This window comes from Pavona decussata, unplaced genomic scaffold (genome assembly GCF_977016875.1).
Source record: "Pavona decussata unplaced genomic scaffold, jaPavDecu1.1 SCAFFOLD_468, whole genome shotgun sequence".
Lineage (NCBI taxonomy): Eukaryota > Metazoa > Cnidaria > Anthozoa > Scleractinia > Agariciidae > Pavona > Pavona decussata.
Genome location: NW_028145806.1, coordinates 1,778,616 through 1,800,742, shown reverse-complemented (window position 1 = coordinate 1,800,742; position 22,127 = coordinate 1,778,616). Strand labels below are relative to the sequence as shown.

The following is a 22,127-nucleotide window of genomic DNA, read 5'->3' as shown; positions in this document are numbered from 1 at the left end:
ACGCGCGCGCTAAGATCAGCTCAACTTCGGAGTAAACATCACTTATTCGAACACTGCTAGTGTTGTCCCGAAACGTGTTAGTCCTGAGAAATTTCACGAGGTATGCATTAAAGGGCCCTAGCCAGCCACGCCTATATATGTTTATATGCGAGAGTTTGGCTATTATATTTTATTCAGAGCATATCGAAATGAACGAAATCACTGTGAAACTACTAAGGATAATGACACATACTTTCAGGAACACAAAGCAATAAGATTTTGCTTCACCATGCAATATCAATGGAAAATCTCCAGATTCCCGGAACAATTTTGGCTGTCTCCCGAAACAGCGTTTGTAGAGTTGTCACCCCCCGTGAAAATATCGGAGGCTGACTAGGGTCCTTTAAGTTTATTGTTGTCTTTTTGCACTAGAGTTGCCCCAACGAAAGATTTGGACGGTTTACTAAAACACTTTTTGTGCTTGACCACCTTGTCAGATAATTGAACTGGCATCCGCAAATCTCACAAGCTGATTTCACCCAGTCAGGACGGTCCGTGCACGTTTCGGCCATTCAATATTTTTGGTTTACTTTTCCTAGATAAAGAACAGAAAACAGTAAAATCGATACCTTATTTTGTTTTCCTTTCCTAAGTATCTCAAACGATCAAACTGTTTTGGCTTGCAACATATCCTTTTCTACATTTTCATAATTTTGCACTGTAAACAACTGTTTGAGTCCATGGAAAACGCCCAAATGTCCTAAATTTACTAGAAAATCAAAAGACAATTTCTCCTTTGGCAAATGAAGGAGTCATTAAACGAAAAACGAAATAACGGAAGTCAACTTCCGTTTTTCCATTTGTCTTTTTTATGTAAACAAAAAACGAAAAACAAAAAACGGAAGTCAACTTCCATTTTTCGTTTTGTCGTTTTATGTGTAAACGAAAATGAAAAACGAAAAAACGGAAGTCAGCTTCCGTTTTTCCTTTTGTCGTTTTGTATGTAAACGAAATCGAAAAACGGAAGTCAACTTCTGTTTTTCCTTTTGTCGTTTTTATGTAAACAAAAAGCGAAAAACGAAAAAACGGAAGTCAACTTCCTTTTTTCCTTTTGTCGTTTTGTGTGTTAACGAAAACGAAAATCGAAAAACGGAAGTCAACTTCCGTTTTTCCTTTTTTCGTTTTGTATGTAAACGAAAACGAAAAAAAGGAAGTCAACTTCCGTTTTTCCTTTTGTCGTTTTATATGTAAGAGGGAGTGAAAAACGAAAAACGCACATTAACTTCCGTTTTTCCTTTTTTGTTGTTGACGAAAAGAAACAAGACATCAATGAGTATGGGGACAAGGAAAGAGGGAAACAGGAAGGGGGTACTAAGGAGTTGGGGGGTGCTAAGGCGTTAACAGACATTAACGAATATGGGGACAGGGAAAGAGGGAAGAAAGAAGGGGGGGTACTAAGGAGTTGGGGGAGGGGGTGCTTAGACTCAAGACTAGCCAGTGTCCTGGCTGCTTCGAGGTCTGTTTGGTCAGCAGTTCCAAACTCCGAGTATGTACAGTAAATTGGCAGGTCTTTTGAATCAAGATGGCCGCGTTAGAAAGCATGAATGCAGTTGAGTATGTAAGACAACTGGTGGAAGTCGAAAAGAAAACCCACAATGAAATAAGTATAATTTTAAAGCAAGTTTATCCAGAAGTTGTAGGGTTGTCTGAAAGAACGGTTCGAAGATTTTGTGCGAGAAATAATATTCATTCTCGTAATCGTAACTTATCGAGAGAAGATTTGGACGCGGTAGTCTTGTCGGCGGTTGCTGAGGTTAGTAAGCTTATTTCAATTTTCCCTAAATTTCGTTCTAACCCATTTCCCGTAGTGAATTCAACAGTGGAGAATAATCGGTTCAGTTTTCTTTCCATGTTAGGAAAAACTTGTTAATCTTTTCAAAGAGTATTGGCTCTTTCATGCGAATTTGCAGCCATTTTGATCTGTAGTAAAATGCATCAGTGGTAAAAGACACTGTGTATGGAGAAAACGATGATAAATTAGGTTCAGGCAACTTCATTTCGGACGTATTTAGAATAAGAGCTAATCAAATTCACGAAATGTCGAAAGTGGGCAATGGCTTCTTTAAGTTTCGCATGAACATAATACTGCCACTTCTACTGCTACTGGAAATGGTTCTGGTACACTACTACTACTACTATTACTACTACTACTACTACTACTACTACTACTACTACTACTACTACTACTACTTGCAATCAGGCGTCGTTTTATGGGGTCTCTACTTTCTACCTCTATGTTAGGTTGGACCTTCTTATGGAAGAAAAATGATGACGGGGCACATCAGGCATTCAAGAGGCCTGAAAATAGGAGTAAACAGAGTTGGACAAGCACTTAAACGTGTCAATCCACAGTACCATCAAGAACGGCAAACTTCAACTAACCGTCATTTGAATCCAATACCTTATTATGCCGAATACTTTGGCCATAAACTTCATTTTGACCAAAACGAGAAACTGATTCGCTATGGTGTGACAGAAGTTATTGCTGTTGATGGTAATAGTTCGTTTATCACTGCTACGTCGGTAATGGCCCTGAAAAACAACATTGTTATCTACGAGGAAGTTTTCAGGTGAGCTTTTTCCTATCTTAAATTAATTTAAACTGAAGTAACATTTCTCTCATGTTTATAGCTTTAAAATAACAAAATCAAGCAAAAGGTGAACTCGTAGCTTATATTATGATAAAACACCTTGTATCTTCTTCTAGAAAAACTGTTCTTCGTTATGGCATGTGGGATCAGATAAGAGTTGATCATGGGAAGGAATTCTTGCTGGTGTTGTTTATTCAAGATGTTTTGAAAAATAGACGTCACAACTGTTCAAGGCAGCCCTACCTACAGACACAGTCAAGGCAGGTAATTGCGTTCATCTGGAGAAAGTAGTCGTAGAACTGAATAAATCTTGGCAATGACGCCTCTTTCCAGCTGCCGTATATCCGGCTGCTACAAAGGTACAACACGTAGCTGGAATAACCGCTTTATTGGCTATCTTATAATTTATACAAACGATTACTAACTATGCGGAATGTTAACTGAAGAAAGCAAACCCCCGCCGTACCATGATTATGCCGGTTGAGACCCAGGGTTGTGAAGGAATTATCCATTTTCTCTGTTTGACACAAGACAGACGTATTTTCCTTTATTTCAATTTGCATAGAATCATGCCGTGGAACGACTCTGGGTAGAAGTGAACAGCAGGACTAACTTCCCCATAAAGCGCGCTCTTGTCCAGATGGAAAATGAGGGCACTATTGACATGGAAGATGAGGTGACCAAATACTGCGTCTCATGGGTCACAAGACAGGTTGTAGAAGTTGGGCTTCAATATGCCGTCAGTTCGTGGAATTCACATCCTATCCCAGGTAGCTTGAAGAAGATAAACTATATCATTTTATAAGTAAACAGCGTGCTTCTGTGGTGATGAAAAAATATCGCCAGATTTATTGAAATTTGTCACAGTGAATATGCAAACATAATTCTGCGCTCCCTCTGACTAAAACGTTCTTTGTTATACGGGGAAAGGTGTTCCACTGGAAAGAAGATGCACTAACAATAGGGCTGTTAATATCGACGCAAGTATTGTACCCGCACCTCAAGCAGCTGTGCAGATGTACAATGGGACTTTGACTACAGAACAGAAGTTTGGAATTGATACTCTGAGGCAGCAGCCGGCGAAAAAGGATGCCAGGGAAAGAGAATTCAGAAGGCAGTTTCCCCGCATTGACACCATATTTCAAGCAATTGCAAATGACAACCATGCGTTATTTAGAAATGCCATTTTATATTATATTCGGCTAACAAGATACCTTTCTAGCCAATAATTTTTATTGTTTTCGTGCTTAGAAATGTGGCAATCAAACAAATTATTCGCACTTTCTGGTCTTAGTTGGTGATAAGTTTCTCGTACCATCACATGACCCATACTGTTGGTAGAGGAGTATTGTGTGATTTATGTCAAAACTGCTTTATGACACGTTAAAGTCATATTCAGCAAATTTTTTTTATTGAAATAACAGGAACGCACTTTTACATTACTATACGAGTAATGAAGTGATTGGTAATTTTACAAATAGAGGAATTTTTTGCATGTTTCCGATAGGTTTTTTTGCGTTGTTCTCTCTATTGTTGTTCTGTTAAATAACATCCATTTGATTCATTGTTGTAAATATGAATCAAGTTAAATCCTAAAGGAAATAAAATGGAACAACTGGCACTAAATTGCAACGAAAACTTTACACTGTTGCTTTAACTCAGAAGAAAAACCTCTGAATAATAGTCCAGTTTCGAATTCACCAAGACCACTGGATGAAAAGACAAAGGACGACGCATTTATACCGGGTTAGCCTCAATCTGAAGCAAAATATTCACAAATGTTAGAAGGAAATAAAGTGCTGAATCCTAAAATAAATCAATACACAGAGTTGTGAAAAGTTCATCTTCCCACAGATTTAGCACTTTCCTGCTAACACTTGTTAATATTTTACTTCATATTGAGGCTAATCCTGAATAAATGCGTCTTTTCTCTTTTTTTCCAGCGGTCTTGGTGAATTCGGAACTGGACTTTTCAAGTTCAATTTCAACGGGAACAAAAAATAAGGACAAACTGGTCGTCAACGAGTAAGTCAAGAACCTACAGCAATTTTTTTTACAAGGAAAACAACATAAACTTAATTTTCGATTAGTTCAACAACACTTTTGAAGCCACGGGCCCGTCTCCTCTTATTACGGCCATCCTCATCCCTGCAATGTGGGCACGATGCGGTGTTCCTGTACCATTCATCCGCACAGTCTACACACGCAACGAGACGGTCACAGCAACCCGCATACTCAATTCTCTGGGCAGGCGTAGTGTTGAGGCAAATGGTGCATTTAAATGCTGCAACTAGTGCTCTGTCCAAATCGTGCAATCTTTTGCAGCACTTGGCGTTTCGCTCTATAGAACCCTCAATTTCGTCCAGTTTGTCAAGAATCAAGTTGTTGTTGGTATATTCGGCGATTGATGAAGAGTAACCCCGTTTGCTTTTAGCCAACCTGTTCGCTGTCTTTGCCTTCTTTATTTTTATTCGCTCGTACTCCACCTCTTTAACGGCGTAAACTTTCATAGAGCCCTTCCCCCAGAATTCAGGCCCTAGTTTAACGAAATGCAACAAAATAATCAATTAAAACTTTTAAAAAGTGCGTGGTTGAAGCTTGTTTACGAAACTGTTTCATTTATTTGCTCCCAGCAACACGTTAGTTTGGAAAAAAAAAAAACTTCAAACCATGACCAATGATGGCTAGCACTTTAACTGAGTTCAGCAGGGCAGCTATCAGGAGTCAGTCCTTCCGGTTAGATTTTAGAGAGTGGCTTACCCACAAATGATGTCTATAACGTAGTGTGAGCAATTAAAATCAAGCAGAATTAAATTAATGGTGAACAATACTCAATATTAGGAAGACGAATTTGTGTTATTCTTTAAATAGCCCTAGAGAATTTTCCGTGCAATTCAACTACATATGAAAACGTAAGCGAAATGTTTTTTTAGGGGTAAAACTGTTTGGTTCTTACCTCGAGTACTTGGGTTGTCGAGGATCTCAAATCCATTTGTATCTATGATAACCAAATCATCTTCCATATTCAGGTACTCTTTACACAACTGGGCAACCTCTGTCACTTTGCACTGTTCGGGTTTAAGTTTTAAATATGCTGTGCCCGTCGGAACGGGGTTCGAACTGTCCGCGTCAAACTCAGCATAGAAAACTTTTCTCCGAAGCTCCCCAGGTGCTTTGGGCTTCTGAAGAGAAAACGCATTAGGAGTCGATAGATGATTACGGGAAGCGGGTGTGACGTTGGTACTAGAAGTGCTGGTACCAGGCATGCTCATAATACCAAATTCTTGAGGTGATGGCATTTGAACGTTCAGTGGATTGTTGGCACCTATCTCAGTCCCCATAACTTCTAAAGAGGTTCTGTCGAGCCACACTGTTGTGTCAAAACTGCCGGAAGAGTTCGGGAACCGGGCAACCCTGTTGAAGTCCTCCTGGAGGTAAAGGCTACTTCGCTCAACCTGGAAACATACGCAATTTGACATGTATTGAGAACGGCCTATAGACTCACAAAAAACTACAGCCGTGTATATGTGTAGCTATCGGCTGCAAACATATATCAATATTAGGTGTGCAGGTGTGCAATTAAAAAAGTGTTAGTAAAGGGATTAATATGACTGCTCCTATCCTTGCGGAGAAGAAAAACAAGACAGTCGGCAAGGCATGTGACCAAATTGGCGGGAAAAGTTGAGCCTTTGCACAATTGTGGCCGGATGTCCTCCAGAACAAAACCTTTTTTACACAAAGATTTTTCTTTCATTCTAGTAGAGCCGATGTTATATTTTTTATCATTTAGTTTGTCTTATACTCAGTTTTCATAGATATATTCTATATTTTTCATCAATTGATTTCATTCTATTTCATGCTCTTTGATGTTGCTCCGCAATTTTCCGTGTTCCTGGTTTTATCGCCAACCATCAATAATTCCCAACTGAAAATGGTACATGATATAATAGAAAATTTTGAAAAAGTGACAAACAAACAAATAAACAAATAAGAACAATAAAAACTAGCTAAGAATTAACAAAATTGAAAAAACGTGTAAATATACGGAGCATTTAAGGTGGCCGAACACAGTTTGCGTGCGCTTTACAGATTCTGTTAGTGATGCTATTAAGCGCGCGCTAGGGTTGTGGTAAGCAAATACTATCGATCCCTCGATTTTATACCAAATGGATCACAAAGGTGAGTTTTGCTCTTAAAATAACTTAGTTTCGCGTTTGTGAATCCTTCTTCATTTATCACCGAACAAAGAAAGTGAGTTCACGAAGAGCTAAGCCTTTTTACACGCTTTTCATCTTTGCTGAGAACACCGAATTAAAAGCTACGCATGCGCATTTGACCAAAAAATTGTGACTGGTCGTTTTAATGAAAATTAACTGTTTTCTAAGGAACCGCTCGTTAGAATTTCGTGAAATTTTACAAACAACAGTTCTCTTAAAGCGTAACTCGCCTACAAAAAAAAACCCAAAATCTAACAGAGGGTATCTTCAAAAAACATGAAAGTGCAAAACCAACATTTACAGGGGATCTCTCTGTTAAAATTACATGAAAGCAGCGTCACTATGTCATTTTTTTGTTAGTTTTTTTGGATACAAAAAATGGAAAAAATCTAACGAGTGCATTTTCTAAAACTTAAGGAAAACCATTATTTGTGGACGCTCAAGTATTTTAATTTCTATGGCAAATAGTAGACGGACCTATTGAATATCCAAGAATATAATAATATTTCGGGATCAAGTGTCGGGCAGAAAAATAGGGACGCGCTAGGCAACAATACAATACAAACTTTAATGAATTTCCTTTACAGAGGACTTTTCAGGGACAATAACAATTACAGCGGTTACCAATAACACGTGACCTACGGCATTCATTAAGTCGGATAAAGTTGCGTTTTGGTAGACGTCAATCAAAGAAAAGCCGTTTAAATTATTTTGAATTCTGACAAGATTCCAAGGTAATCCTGCAAGAAACTAAGAATTTTACCTCGCTAAGAGAAGGTAAACTTTATTTGAATTGATTCTCCATCCAGATCAAGCGCAAATAAAAGGTTTTAAAAATTTCGATTTTCACTGCACGCGGATACTTTGCTCACTTGCATGATCGCCGATTTAATTGTCAGGTGTGGTGATTTTAAATCTTTCATGAAAAAAATACGGCTTCGTCTAAACAATGCGCATTTTTGAGATAGCCTGTCTTAGAAATCAGCTTTCATAAAGTTTACCATCCGTCAGCGGATAAAACTGTCAACTTCTTCGTTCTGTTGCCTTGAAATGTTCTCAGAATTCATATTAATTTCAAGGGCTTTTCTTTTATTGACGTCCACCAAAACGCAACTTTATCGGAGTCTTTTGAAGGCGATAGGTCGCGTGTTATTGGTAACCGCTGTAATTTACAAGATTATACGCCGAAACGATAGCAAATCTAAAAGTTCCAATGATGCAACCACAAATAAGGCTTTACCGCGTGGGAATAGTTGCAATACAAAATTTACTCGTGAACTGCTTCCTTCCTTTCTTACTCCTTACTGATTACATCTGAATAACATCGACGGAAGCCATTGATAAATCTAAATACTTGATACTTGATAAAACGTGAAATTTTTGGCAAATGTTTTACCGTAGAATTCTGAGATTTTACAGAGAAGGAAAATCAGGGAATAGGATGGTCACGTGCTAGGCAACCACAAATAAGGCTTTGCCGCGTGGGAAATCTATGCAATTCAAAATTTACTTCTGCATGGCTTCCTTCCTCACTCCTAAATGATTACATCTGAATAATATCGGCGGAAATCTACTAATAAATCTAAATACATAATTCTTGATAAAACGTGAAATTTTTGACAAAAGTCACAACCGTGGAATTCTGAGATCTTACGGAAAAAGAAAATCAGAGAACAGGATGGTCACGTGCTAGGCAACAACACTGAACATTTTCCCGCCAAGAGTATCTTACGAAATTCGAACATATTTTCAATGTCTTTATTCTTGTAATGCGCTTGTAATATGGAATTACAAACATTGCGAAAACAGATCACCAATTAATAGCTTGATAAAACGTAAACTGTGTTAAAAATTATCTCAGCTTAAGCGGTATTTTTAGGAACGCGTTTCGTAAAATCCTCAATTTGTTTGCAGTTACCACTTCAAATGGGTCTTGAATGTTACAGAATTTTGTAACCAAATCCTTTATGACCGAGGAAAACCCCTTTCGGTTTTTAAATAGAATCGCAATTCCCAAGTATTAAACAGCACAAGCGTACGTAAGGTTAATGTCACTTCCAACGTAAGCCAGCAACATTCAAGGAGATGATTTGACAATGAAGGTAACTCAAAAATACACTACTCACTCTAAAAACTGCCGATATTCTATCAGCTGTTATGTCATCTTCTGTGAAGTGTACTCTTTGCTGACCGCGCCAAAGAATGTATGTCCTGTACACGTTGAACCCGTCCATGATGCATGAAACAAGATGCAGTTTAGCGGGCTTGAGCCAATTTTTACACAACCAAAATGCCAATCAAAGTACTACATTGGCCAATCCTGGATTAGAGCCAGACTCCTTTGGTGCACCACACTCAAATCGCCCCAAGTCGTCCGCGTTCTTAGTAGCTATATATCACCCCACCCCCCTCACCTAACCGCCTCTCCCTGCCCTCACCCCGCATGCATTTTAAACGAAAACAAAAAAACGATAAACAAAAAAGATCTAGTTTTTAGGTAAAAGAAAAACGGAAGTTAACGCATGTTTTTCGATTTTTTTTTTCATTCCCTCTTACATATAAAACGACAAAAGGAAAAACGAAAGTTGACTTCCGTTTTTCGATTTTCGTTTTCGTTTACACACAAAACAACAAAAGGAAAAACGGAAGCTGACTTCCGTTTTTCGTTTTTCATTTTCGTTTACACACAAAACAACAAAAGCAAAAACGGAAACTGACTTCCGTTTTTTCGTTTTTCGTTTTCGTTTACATACAAAACGACAAAAGGAAAAACGGAAGCTGACTTCCGTTTTTTCGTTTTTCGTTTACACATAAAACGACAAAACGACAAAAGGAAAAACGGAAGCTGACTTCCGTTTTTTCGTTTTTCGTTTTCGTTTACACATAAAACGAAAAACGGAAGTTGACTTCCGTTTTTCGTTTTTCGTTTTTTGTTTACATAAAAAAGACAAAAGGAAAAACGGAAGTTGACTTCCGTTTTTTCGTTTTTCGTTTAATGACTCCTGCATTTGCCAAAGGAGAAATTGTCTTTTGATTTTCTAGTAAATTTAGGACATTTGGGCGTTTTCCATGAACTCAAACAGTTGTTTACAGTGCAAAATTATGAAAATGTAGAGAAGGATATGTTGCAAGCCAAAACAGTTTGATCGTTTGAGATACCTAAGAAAAGAAAAAAAAATAAGGTATCGATTTTACTGTTTTCTGTTCTTTATCTAGGAAAAGTAAACCAAAAATATTGAATGGCCGAAACGTGCACGGACCCACGACCGAAATGGCCGTTAGAATGATTGCAATCATCAGAAAATTCTTTAAACACGGCGTAAATACAAAAAACTACAAGTGTTTTATAATATAGAAATTTTGTATATTTGGTAATTGTTTCAATCAGAACAACGGCGGTGTTTATAAGAACACAACAGATCATTGTAACTAAAATAAACACATTTAAAAAAACAAGTGCTACAGATCAGAGAAAATTAACAATTAAACAGAAAACTGAACTTTTTTAAAGATCTTGTTAACGAAGAATTGATGCACCCAACCCTTTATCAGGTACTGTTAACGGAACTCTTTATCTGTCTGTATATCTTTTATCTTGTTTATAGCTGCTATTTATGTTGGCAAACCGACAAATGCGAAAAGAACGAACGTCATTCTGGTTGAGAAACTGAAAAAGTTCTCGTTAATTCAAAATTTTCTTATATCACCTTCTACCGGTATCTGTTCAATTTCCTCTCGTTAAAACATCATTCAAGTAATTATCTTTGCTGAATAAACCATTCACGCACACGCCATGACCGTCGTGAAATAAACAACCTGAATCGATCACTCAGTGTTCACGGAGAAATTCAAAAGCCGCGTTAATGCGTGAACAGTCACGTTTGCATGTTCAAATAACTTTAAAGGAACTAGTTTCAGGCGCCCTGATGTTTGGAATTTTTTTTTTCGTTTTTGGCCATATGTAAGAAAAACCAATCACTCCGAAGGAAGCCGTTGCGTGACCGAAACAAGTACAGTCAAAAACAGTCGAAGACGGAAGATTATAAAGTCCGGCAGTTTCTGAGATGACTGTGGAGAACTTTAAAATTAGATATTTCTGTTAATATTTTCTATGAGCCGACAGGGTTTTGTCACCGTGAAAGGATTTTGCCCCTTCAATTGGCATTTGCCAAGTGACGTGAATGCGATAGCAGAAGTCATTGGTCACTGAAGGAGATCAATTATCAACCCTTCGAGCTATGATGGCTTTGTGTGGTACACTAAGCCAAGAAACTGATACTTAGATGACATCTTATTCAAGGTGAGCTAAATATGAGCTTTCTGTTGTTTGGTTCATCGTAATATTGAGGGAAACAACAAAAAAAAATACAAAAGTCTTAGTTGATTTTGACAGAAACAACATGTGTATCGCTTACAGTTCTTGACAGATAATGTTGCAATTATCGGGATTTTGAGAGCGTTAGTTCTCAGCACTGATAGAAAGCCCGAAACTGATTTTTAAACCTGGTTTTAGAACGGCATTTCGTCAATCAAGAATTCTAAATTTCAAGTGATTTGGTGTTTTACCGGATAGGGAAACTCTCTCCTGAAAAAGTGCGCCAAATTGAGAATTTCGACTGAGCCAATTTTAGTAACTTTCGGTACCTTCCCCATGACCCTCAAAACTAAAGCAGAGATCTATTATTGGCCTCAAACGATTCGTAAACACTTCAACTGCACATTTCCAAGCTTAAAATGAGTTTTTTATCGATGCGAATTAAACAGAGCGAAGTTGAGAGAAGGTATGGGACACGTCTACTTTGGGTGCTTTTATAGACACTAATGGGCCCGAACAGATTTTATTCAATTTTTCTGGGTTAAAAAAAGAATTCCGAGAAATCAAAACCATCACATTACTAGAACTACCATAGGGTATCCTTAGTCAATTTGTGACGGACTTTCACTTTTTATCATGTGCCACCCCTCGCTCGGTGTTAGTAGACATTCCCTCTTAACCCTTTAACCCCCAAGGCAAAACGACATTTTCTGCGGATCCAAGACTACAGACTCAATATGCATGTATGATATACCATTTTAAAGCTACTCATGAATGTAGTTTATAACTGATATAATTATGAATGAGAAAAGTTATGGCTTTGAGATAAATGGCCTTAAAACGTAAAAATTTTAAAGTTCAAAAACGTCCCAATCCTTGTGTATATTAGGTATACCTCTAAACTATAGCTCATTTTGCAGTTCTCAACACGTTCATTAATGTGAGAGATATATTAAGACCCACAACTTCTAGGGGAAAAAAGTTGAAAAGTTATGGGGGTGGTCAACATATCACATATGGGAGGGGGTTAAGATTTTATCCTTTTAATGAGTAGATCTTCACAAGATCATCTCTGTGTCAAAAATTCATAGAAATCTGTCAAATATTGAAAGAGTTATGGAATTATGTGCCAATTGGCACTCTTGGGGGCTAAAGGGTTAAGATATGTTTCTGGGATATAGACCTTCTCATTTAAACATTCTTTTTCGTGGCCACATTACAATGAAGAGAATTACGAGCATTGTGAAGAAAATATCGGGAATTTCATCAGACAGACGTAGCAAATACTCAGTCATAGGTACACGGACCCTAAAATAATTAGAAATTTTATATTTTTGATTATTCTAAAGGTCATTTACGAAAAGATATTTTCCACCAAAGCCCCCGTCGAGCTGAAATATTTTTTGTTCTTTCCCACGTCAATTTTTGAACCAAATCCTGTCTGAGGCTATGAAGTAAACTCGACCTTAAAGTTGAAGATTTTTTTGAAGGTACTGGAATCTTTTTTCCTCATAAATATCCTTCTTTTCTTTATAACAAAATAATTTTTCCACATATGGCTTGCGCTTTGAAAGAAGAACTGCTTCCATTTTCGAATAATTCAATTTAGCACTTTTTACGATTTATTTAGAAAAATGTATTTCGTAGCAAATATGCATTTAGTAGCAAATACCCACTTTCAGTTTTTGGTGACAAAGTTGATTTTTCTTTAGAAAATGCGATGCATTGATGATGTAACACCCTCGCCATCGACTTTTAACGCAACATCGTACCAGAATGCACAACGCGTGATCAGTCAACGTCAGCATTTTTTCTTTTTTCATGTCAATAAACAAAATGGCGGAGATTGTTGACAGTGAGGCCGCTCCGGTCGAGACATTTATACCAGAAGTACATCTTGATAACAACGATAGGTGTAAACTCATCGCTTTCTACAAGGTGAGACTAATTTTGTGGGACGTGTCCCTAAAATTGCCGAAGAAAGCAGCGAAAGAATAAAAAGAAACCGCTTTAAAAGACCGAAGGAGCACTTTGAATTCAACTTCACATTAGACGAGCTAGTAGGAGTGTGAAAAAGTCTGAGGGCATGTAAGCTGAGAGAGGTCATGAGAATTGGAGAAGATAAAGCAACATTCAGTGAAAGTATTTCAAATGTAGTTTCTGCGGAAATACTGACGTTGTTATTGATCGCGTGCGCAATGTTGCCTTAAAAATCGTCCCGTGTAACATACTGTTGTCGCAACAATGTTGCGTTAAAAGTTGTCTTGTGAAACATGGATTTAAAATCGCCGCTAAAAATTGTCGTTAAAAATTGTCCCGTGTGACATCATCTTAAGAGAATAGATAAGAGAAATGGTAAGGTAATCTTTATTTTGCCAGGATGGCCCATTCAGCAGCGAGGGTGATATCCAAAGGGGTCCTAGACAAGAGAGCGGACAAGTAACACGCCCTAAACGAAGAAAAAATAAAACATTTTCCTTTCATAGTTATTTTTAGTCTCATGTTAAATCTTTAGTCTTCCTCTTTTGTTAGATAAGTTTAAGGCTTGCGTTGTTTCATTGAGTCTTCCTTCGTCTTTTGTTACTTTTTTAGCTTAGATGTTTTGATGAGTAATGCCCTTTAATGAGCTTTAATGCTCTTTAGTGGTTTTATGCTTTTAAATTCTTAAATATCCGTGTGTCTTGTAACTGAACTTATAAATCACATGATCTACCCCCTGAGTAAGAGATCATACAAACTTAATATTACTGGTCAGAATACAAAGGAGTCCCTCTTAACCACCCAGTGAATGAAAAGGTGACAAAGCTATTGAACCACACGGAAGTGGCTAAGGTAGAGAAAGCATACCTCATGCAGCGTTTATACAGACAGGGTTCATAAATTTTGCAACCGCATAGAGCTCTTTCGATGACGTTACGCCTTTTGTTTACACGTCGCCGATCAAGACCACTACTGACACTAGCTTGTTTCGAGGTGCTTTTTCAAAACGATTTGCTTTCGTTCGTCGCTTAAGCGGCGATGCCATATTCACCCCCAGTTTGACACACTGTGTAAGGTTCTTGCTCGATTGCTTGAGGAGAGACTGCCTCCTTTCCTCATTCCTTCTCATTAGCAACATGATAATTTTGCCTGAAAATAATTCAGGCTTGAACGAGATTTGAAGTAAGTGTACTCCGCAGTACAAACATACGAATTTCATATATTCACTTCAGTATAGTTCTAGTTTGTACTTACTAATTTTACTTATATATTATATCGAATTTGTCAGTTGCGTTCAGGCCAGCACTTAATATTTGACCCACTTAGAAGAAAAGGACAGAAAAAGTATAGAAAAGTACATCATTCAGTGTAAAAACATTCGTCTGATTCATTGTTATGAAATTTCACCTGGAGGAAGTTTGCAAAGTAAGTTGAGAGATCAATACACCAACAAAGGCCAACATACCAACATTTTTTCTTTAAATATCATTTGACAATATCTCCTAGAGCGACGCACGAATTACAGCATGCCAGTTACCAATAGCATCAGCAATACCAGAAATGGGGAGATGATTGATGTCCAAGGGACGCGTAGAGAACCATAGTTTCCTTTCCCGATAACGGCTCCAGTTAATAGAGAAATGATCAAATGTCCAGATATTTTTTAATTTTTCAATTCTGCCAATTAAATTAAACGTTTGTAACTATTTAGTACATACTTAAATGCGATCTGTTTTCGCTAAATCAGTATATCACAAAGTGAATGGATGGATAGATACCCGAAAACAATAAAGTAGGAAGTGGTATGTTTGATGTAACTGGTAGAGTCCTGTCTTCTCAGACAGAGAAATCGTTCCAGTGCGAATAAGGAGAGGGTAATGATAATGATAAATAGGCTACCTTGTAAATACTCTCTACTGATCCCGAACAAAGGGGCGAAGTCGAGGTTGAGGGAAAAAAAAAAAAGAAAATTCAAATAATTCCCCTGAACCTCGACTTGGATCTTTTGTTTAGGATCAGTGAAGCGTAATTCGAAACTAGCTCATAACGTCTTCTATCAGGCAGATGCAAGATAGAAGTAAAACATCATGAAATAAAGAATTATCCAAGTAAAACGTTTTTTATTCGTTAATAATTTTATAACGTAAGCTTCAAAAAGGACCCCACGGCCAGGCGGTCAGGAAGGGTACAATAAAAATGTGTGATAGCTGTTCAAAAACGTATTAATGGTTGACTATGTCCTTAAGGCTGACCTCAGATTAAAAAAGAGTACAAAAAGGAAGCCATGCCTAGCTACAACTTTTTTAACACACAATTCGGAAAACACGTAGGGACGGTCAAGCTAATGACCTACAACAGAGATAAGTCCCATGTAGTGTTTAAACGAACGAACTAGTCGCAGTGACCGACTGCTTTGGTTAATGATCAGTTTACCTTTATTTTGTCGTAAGGACTGGTCGCAAAAACAGTTTACAAGACTGGACAATCAAAATTTCATAGGAAAATATTATATATGTATAATCAAAAAGTTCAACGATGTACAAAACGTACTACACTTGAACTAAGCACTTAAGGTTAACTCTTAAATTAAAACGTATTTAAAGTTAACTATGGTCAACAACAACCTTTTTCTAACATGAGCCTCGAAAAGAACACCAAGGCCAGAGACAGCCGGAATTTGTATAATCCCAATGTTCAATGATGTAAAAACGCACTAAACATCAACTACATACTATAAGTAAATTTTGGGTACAAAAAGTACTAAAAGTTAACTATGATTAACTATTTTTTTTAACAATCTTTGAAAAGGACACCAAGGTCAGGCATAAAGAAGGTATATAATCAAAATGTTTAATGATCTACAAAGCGTATTAAACATTAACTATATACTAAAAGTAAATTTTTAGTACATAATGAACTAAAAGCTAACTATGGTTAACGATTTTTTTAACATAAACCTTGAAAATGACACAAAGGCCTGACAGTAAGAATTTGTTTAATAAAAATGTTAATTGATGATGTAAAAACTAACCTGTACTACAGGTTAACTACACGTACTAGAAGTTAAGTTTTGCTTTTTCGAAGTGATTATAAATTGTGTCCAGAATAATGCTCGCGTTTATTAAAAACGTCATAACAAAAGAAGAGGCTATTCCAGCCTAACGATAGTGTAAAAGTTACACTCGTTAGTTAATTTTGTTGTAATCGGCTTTAAGGTGCACTTCAGTGATCCTTAATCATATAGACGATCTGTTGCGCAATCACTGAACGACGCTGTCAGGTAGCTATCGAAAAGCATTTATTGCTGTCGCTGTCAGGGTCTATGTCAGATGGGGGCTCGCAACCTTTCATGTGTTCTTCTCTTAGTCTCCAGAGCTTTAAGACCACAGCCTTCAAGGGGCGTTCCTCCAGAAGCGTTGTTGTTGTTAGTTTTTCCTTCACGTTGGCCTCCTCGATAGCGCCTGTCTCGAGGTCTTGTTTAAATAGCTCCTTCAGATGTTCCGTTTCCTCCCTCTTCCAGGCTTTGGGACTGCTTTAGTCTCCTTGGGATCATTCTGTGGCTGATGAACGTTGCTTGATTTGAGGGCAACAAGTTTGCTCACTGCCCTTCGGCCAAGGTCAGTTTCGACAAGCTTATCGTGGACACGATAATACCTGGCTTGTGTCAGGGTCTTATGCTGGGCTAGGGCAGCAAGATGATCCTTTTCATCTGGCATGTGGACATGCATACCAGTAGCAAGAGACTTCCGTATAATTGTGGCAGATATTCTTCCCTCTGTCACAATCCCCTCTCTCTGGAAAGTTCGCCATACCGACGTTGATACCTGCGAAGATGTTAGGGGCATCCCGTTGCTTGAAACGAATAGTTGTTCAACCTGTGGGGTAGCTGCCGTGAACTGGCTTCGTACAGTTCTTAGGTACATGTCCATCATTTTGTACAAATCGTCATATACCCAGATAACCGCAGAACCATACTGTTCAGCTGTTTTGTGGTTACTAACAAGAATTCTGTAACGAGCCTGGTCTTCGTCTGTACCCGAGTGATAAACGGCGTCCTTGAATTCAGCTACGGTCATGTTTGCAATGACCCCACTTCTTCCACTATTGTCGATGACGAGATGAGTCATCAACCAATCCCTTACTTCGCAGTGAGTTTTGTCGCTGATTATCCTTTGAACCTCGGCCCCCTGACTGGTTTCCTTTGACGAATTGCTAAGCTGTTTTACTGCATTTATTCGCTGATCACCATGGCAGATTTGGTAGAGATTTTCACTGGTGATCAGTTTCTTAAAATCTTCCTCGTGCTTCTGAAGCTTTCTTCTCAGAACTTTCTTCTTTTGGGCCGATGACCAGGAAGACATCAGATCCCGGCGGGCGTTTAACATGTCAACGCTTACTTCAGACATGTTGGGTTTGCGTTCTTGCGTCAGAAATTTATAAAATAAACGCAAACTCATAAGATATGAGCGCACAGTTCCAGGTTGGTACTTGGAAACAGCATATGACAACCATTGCTTCAACAGAGTTACTCCTTCTTTTCCAGGAAGCAAGAGCAGGTACTCGGGTGGTTTTGGATTGTCGTGTCTGACTTCCGTTTCATTCATCTGAAGCCTCTTTATGACGCTTAAAACCTGAGATTTGTACTGCTGCGCCATTTTTTCGCTTCGATATCCTCCGTCTACGTCCGTCAACCATTCATAGAACTCTTTCAGCAGTGTTCCCGTGCTTAGGTCAACGCCTCCAGGTTGGCCTTTGGTCTTGATGTTATTGTTTTCACTGATTTCACAGTCGCTTGGGACCCAGTTTGTGTCCAATGCTTCGTCGTTATCGCTCTCATCTCCATCAAGTGCTTCATGAAATGCCTCATACATGCTATCTTCGTTGACTCGCGCCAGTTCCTCAGCAGACTCGAGCTGACTCTCGAAGGTATGGCCTTGAGCTATTCTTCTACTTTTAAACTATTTTACCGTTTCGCGCCACTCTTCGTCATTATCAAGGAATGATCCTTCATTGATTTTGTCCTCGCCAATTACCTCAATTAGCTCAGTCAATAGTCCCTCGCATTCTTGAGAGAGAGAGGAGGAAGAGATTGATGTGATTGATTGTGTCGAGGTATCTGGATCCGACTCTTTGCTACAGAGGTAATCAGGATCTAATTTTCGACTCTCCTCACTGTCAGAGATCTCAACACATTCAAAATCTTCGTTCTTGTTACGAGTATTTGCATTCTCTTCTTCGCTGTAAATCTCTTCTTCCCACTTGTCCTCTGTATCATTATCGAAACTTTCCTTGTGGTTGCTCTCCATTATGTCTCCTTTGCATTCTGCATTCAAACCTTTGGTCACTAGCTTCCTGTATTCTTTGTCACTGTCGACAAGGTCATCACTGGTACTGTCACTGGTTCTTGCATTTTGTTTCTTGGCTCTAGCTCTTGTTTTTTCAACTTCATTCTTTTTCCACGCCTTGTGTGCAAGCCTGTCATACTCTTCGTCACTGTCTTCTTTACTACGTTTCTTTTCTCGAGTTTTCTCTTCTCTACTTCTTATTTTGCCCTGTGCCCTTCTTCCTAATTCTTCATAATCTTGGTCGCTGTACATGTCGTTGTCTTCTGGGTCGCATTTCATATTTTGTTCGTTAGAATTGCCAGCTTCATCGCATGCATCATACTCCTCGTTAAGGTTTCCTTTAAAGTTTTTCTTACCTGATGTGGCCTGTTCATTCGTCCGCGCTCTTTGTTTTCTTTGCCTTTTCAAGTACGAATTCACCTTTGAGAGTGACGCTCGTGGGGCTTGCGCTAATGCCTTGACATATGCTGAGGACTTTGGTTTCAGATTGTGAATTCCACTTTGAAGATGTTTATCAAGCTGGAAAATTGGCGTCTTGGACATCTTGCATGGTGAGAGGGGGCAGAATTTTACTCGCCGATTGGGTGCCTTTTTCTCCCCAGTGAAATAACCATCAAGCTTACGACGCATTTTTGTCATGCCATGCACTTCTTTCTGATGGCGACTAAGATTTTTTACACTTCGCTTGCACTTTTTACAAATCCTGGAGATCCTCGCGGGGCGCTTGGCATTGGAGGATGGTGAAATACCATTATCTGCAGAGGTCGAAGGAACTTCTTTGCGGTCCTTTTCATTGACACTATTAATAATTATTGGAAAAAATGAGGGTAAAAGAAAAGTGTTAAAAACGAGCACGAAGCGCATGCAGCTCGAAAATAAAACATTAAAACGTTAACAAACTAAAAATATATATGTATTGTGGAACATTTTTTTGTTGTTGTTGTTGTTCGTCCGTGTCTCTTCGTGAAGTGAGAGACGTTCTTTTAAAGGGTCATGTAATGAGAATAATTTGCGATGTTAAAGACATGGTGATAGTCAAGGCGCGCGAGGCGTAACAATATACGTGATAATGACAGAAGAGTAAATAATCATTTGCTAGACACAATTCTAAAATGTTTACTTTCAAGTTTTCAAAGAAAAGGCAAAAACGTAGTGGAGTTGCCATTAATGATTAAGTTTGAAGGAAGTGTACAGCTTATTCGGACTTATAAAAGTCCCTCACTAAAACTGGCTCGTTGTGGTGACACATTTATAGCTATACCTTAATTCAAAAAGTTTTATTAGTGTTATCTAGTCATATGATTGAACATGTAACAAATCAGTTACCTTGCCATAGGAATATAACGAAGCATTTTAACAAAATTTACGCGAAGTTTATTAAAATTCAGTTCCATGTACAGTAATGTTTTTTTTTCTTTCACAAAATTAATGCGAATTTTTGAAATTAAAATTGAAATTAAAACCTTGCGTGGTATACATCAAGTGTTTTACTTGTGAGAGAAATTTTTTGTGTACACTCTCCCCTCTGTGTATTCTGAAAAAAAGGCCACTCACGTTATTTCACGCTATTAAAAAGTAGTCAACAGTGCTATTCCAGAATTTTGATTGGTTATAGGTATTTCATATACCATGGACCACATTTATAGTAGGTTTACGCATCAGTTAGAACAGCATGGGAGCTAGGATAAGGCCATTTTTATATGGTCTCGGGTACCTGAGACAACCCTCCTTACCGAGACAACTTTATCGAGCGTTTATATGAGAAAAAGTTGTCCCTCCTAGTCGGGTTAAAATTAACACTACTTAATTATTCATAAAGCATTTCAGTATTCAAATTTCTAGATATCATTCTTCGTTTGAGTTTCTTTCATTCGATTAGTGTGGGCTTTGTTGAGCTCATTCTACTTTTGTAACGTAAATTTGTGCTTTAAAAGCTGAAACTTCGAAAATACGTGACTCTCGACACGCCGTGGATTGTTCCGGGTAGGCGAGCCTAAGTGTCAAAGTGTGAGAAAAAGTTGTACCTCTTGCCAGGGTTACCCTACCTGCCTGCCCTACCTGTCTCGCCCCGCGTCAGATCATATAAACGGTTGGTAGAATCTTTCACAGATTGTACTAAAAAATTACCTTGCCTAGGGTCACTCGGGGGAAGGGTTGTCTCGGGTACCCGAGACCATATAAACAGGTACCAACTCAATTCTTTTCTTTGTTCCGCTCGGGCTTTTTCGATACGAGATACTTATAGCCATCTTGGTGCAACGCCCGTCATTGGCAATCCACCATATACATCTCAGGCCTTACTGGAATTTCCCTGTATCAAGGAAGCTTATCACACGATAACTAGGCGGCCTCTACTTGAACATGGCCTGAAGGCAATGCAAGTAAACTCTTACCTCGTAGAGTGATTTACATTGGTGGACGTTGACGCGCCATTATCGGCGGGGGAAGAAGTAAATCCTGCGTTGTCCATTTCATTCATACTATAATGGAAAAATATGGTAAAAAGAGAAACGTTAAATGACAGGCTATTAACAATACGTCTTGGAGCTAACAAACACAAGTTGTAGTTATCAACTGTTCCCGACTTGCGGTACGTTGAAGAGTTGAACAAGTCTTTTGTTTCGCTTTGTGGCTCCTTTTAATAAATTTTTTTTGTTTGTCTATACAAATTATAAATATCTATGGGAAAAGTAATATTTCTCTAAATCTTAGCGCTATTACCTAGTTCTTATTGTTGAAAAAATTATTTCTGTTTGAAAACTATACTATTTAAAGAGGAGGTGTGCTATTTAGTATTTGCGCTATTTATCTATCTAGTTACATTATAATTAGTCACGCGTGACTGCTGGGGCCATGCTTTCCGGTTTGTGGAAGAATGCGTAATTTCATGAAATTTTCGCTGCCTTTTTATAGTGGCCTAAATGACGGCAGAGATCAAGAAACGGTTATTTTAAAACTGAATTGATCTAAATATTGTAAAGAAATGTCTAGCGACAGCAAAATCTATGATTACGTCCGTTATTAGAATTACGCATATGTACAAACGGGCTACTGCGTGTATTTTAAATTCAACATTTTCTTTGTGATGGCAATACTACCTTTCAATTAAACGTAACATATTTACGAACTGTAAGCACCTAATAGTGCCAATACAAGAAGAAATAACTGATTATATCATCGCAGAATGCAAGAGATTCGTCCCAAGTCTTTAGTAGCTAAAAGTTGAAGTTTTAAAGTAAAATTTGTCATCCAAACATCTGATCATGACAGATCACAAACATAAAATATATAAAGCAAACCTCCAGAGACAATGCGGCAGTAGGTTAATTAAGACACATTAAAGTACTATAGAAGATAAAAGATACTACAAACCTCTTTAAGCAGCGTGCAGAAGGATTCACGTGCGTCTTTCCGGCTTACGTGGCTCACATAACGACACGTAGCGCAATCTCGTGACATCTCATAACACGATACATTGGGCTTTAGGCGTACGCGTCTCCCAGATAAAGTAGTGTAAAGTAGTTTCTTAGTGCATACATTCAAATAAAAAGAGACAGGGTTTCTGTTAAAATGTATCTATACTTTTATTATTGATATACAAAACACAAGTACATCACGATAGGACTCAATGCACTTCACA

The 22,127-nt window shown here is 38.2% G+C and overlaps 2 protein-coding genes and 2 pseudogenes across 2 annotated transcripts; 1 reads left to right on the top strand and 3 right to left on the bottom strand.

Annotated features, from left to right (window-relative positions):
- The window catches only part of LOC146450389 (uncharacterized), a 286,459-nt pseudogene that overhangs the window by 73,861 nt on the left and 190,471 nt on the right, over positions 1-22,127 (bottom strand).
- LOC146450405 (uncharacterized) lies at positions 1,549-3,874 on the top strand. The gene is made up of 5 exons (XM_085100404.1): positions 1,549-1,792; positions 2,281-2,609; positions 2,747-2,894; positions 3,196-3,397; positions 3,552-3,874. Exons 1-5 carry the CDS (start codon positions 1,562-1,564, stop codon positions 3,857-3,859), a joined length of 1,218 nt encoding a protein of 405 aa, XP_084956530.1. The 5' UTR covers positions 1,549-1,561; the 3' UTR covers positions 3,860-3,874.
- LOC146450404 (uncharacterized) lies at positions 4,000-6,124 on the bottom strand. The gene is made up of 2 exons (XM_085100398.1): positions 5,587-6,124; positions 4,000-5,166 (listed from the first exon to the last, which is right to left on the bottom strand). The coding sequence occupies exons 1-2, from the start codon at positions 6,107-6,109 to the stop codon at positions 4,706-4,708; spliced, it is 984 nt and encodes a 327-aa protein (XP_084956524.1). The 5' UTR covers positions 6,110-6,124; the 3' UTR covers positions 4,000-4,705.
- LOC146450403 (uncharacterized) lies at positions 16,419-20,966 on the bottom strand (annotated as a pseudogene).